Raw genomic sequence first — 1,321 nt, 5'->3', positions numbered from 1 at the left:
TCTCCCCACAAGAGAAGAGATTTCTGTGGGCGAGTCCTTTTATTATACCAATGCCAAGACTCAGATTCAGACAAGTTCTTGGGGAATCACAACTCCGGCGCGGAGGACGCACGTCCCCGCCGCGATCCTCCCCTCCCGCCTCTCTCCTGTCGTGACACTGGAGCAACAGCCGCGCCCCGCGCGCCCGTTTCCCCAGCGCCGAGCTCCGCGCGCCACAAGGAGGAGCCCGCCTGCGGGGGGGAGGGGACCCCTGATGCGGCCCTTATCCCCATGTTGGGAGCGCTGGGGGCCGGACTCCGTTTCCCAGCATGCCCCGCGAGGCGGGGCGCGGCGCCATCTTGCCGCGCCGAGTGGGGCCTGGGAGTGCGGCCGGGGTGGCATGGCGCTTTTCCCGGCGTTCGCCGGGGTCGGAGCTGGAGCCGGAGCCGGGGTCGCGGCCGCGCTAGCTGGCGACGAGGGCTCCAGGCGAGGTAACGCCGCAGGGGCGGGTTCAGCGCAGGTCTCCCAGGCACTGCCATGGCCGTGGTATGGTTCCGCTCCCAGCGCGTCTTAGAACTGCTCTGTCACGGGCCCGTCTGCAGTGCAGGGGTGGGAGGGTGTGCCAGATGCGCCAGCCGCACGGTGGTGCCTCCTGCCAGCCGTGTGCTCAATTAATGGTATGGTAGGAAGCTGCCATACAGTTATCATTACATACATCTTGTGGAGTAATTTTATAGCTTATTCCTTTTTTTAATCACACAGTTTGATTGCACATGCGGCTGGGTGACCCCTTAAGGCATAACTAACTGTTTAATGGCACCTTAAGTACATTGTGTGAATAGGGTCAAAGGGCATGTGTAGATGAAAACAGGGGCCCTAAGTTGAAGTGGTGAGTTTAAAAAAAACAAACACTACTTCAGTTTGGGGCTGATTAAACCCCCATGTAGTGTACGCACCCTGCTGACTTACCTGCCTCTCCAGGTGGTCCATGGGTTGCAAGGGGGGGGGTGCTCCCCTCTTGTGGCAGCTGTGACGCATGAGGCATGATTCACTCTTAAAACAGGGTTCTGGTTGTGTAATGTCCCTTTCGTATACCAGTCTAACCATTCGAGCACTTCTCCAGGAAGTGGGAGACTTGGGTTTGATGCCCTCCTCAGCTTCAGGGGATTAAGATTTCATAGATTTTCATGGATTTCATAGATATTAGGGCTGGAAGGGACCTCGGGAGATCATCGAGTCCAGCCCCCTGTCCAAAGGGCAGGAAGTCAGCTGGGGTCATAGGATCCCAGCAAGATAAGCATCCAATTTACTCTTGAAGGTGTTCAATGTAGGTGCTTGAACC

At 57.5% G+C, this 1,321-nt stretch overlaps 1 protein-coding gene across 1 annotated transcript in view; it reads left to right on the top strand.

The window, feature by feature from the left end:
- Positions 1-342: 342 nt before the first annotated feature.
- The window catches only part of NRDE2 (NRDE-2, necessary for RNA interference, domain containing), a 40,876-nt gene continuing 39,897 nt past the window's right edge, over positions 343-1,321 (top strand). Inside the window, exon 1 of the mRNA XM_019552403.1 lies at positions 343-470. Coding sequence (XP_019407948.1) covers positions 380-470 — 91 coding nt within the window. The 5' untranslated portion in view covers positions 343-379. The remainder of the gene's footprint in view (positions 471-1,321) is intronic.

This window comes from Crocodylus porosus, unplaced genomic scaffold (genome assembly GCF_001723895.1).
Source record: "Crocodylus porosus isolate Cpor-Errol unplaced genomic scaffold, CroPor_comp1, whole genome shotgun sequence".
Classification (NCBI taxonomy): Eukaryota; Metazoa; Chordata; order Crocodylia; family Crocodylidae; genus Crocodylus; species Crocodylus porosus.
The sequence above is the reverse complement of the archived record's forward strand: the minus strand, read 5'-3'. Positions and strand labels throughout refer to the sequence as shown.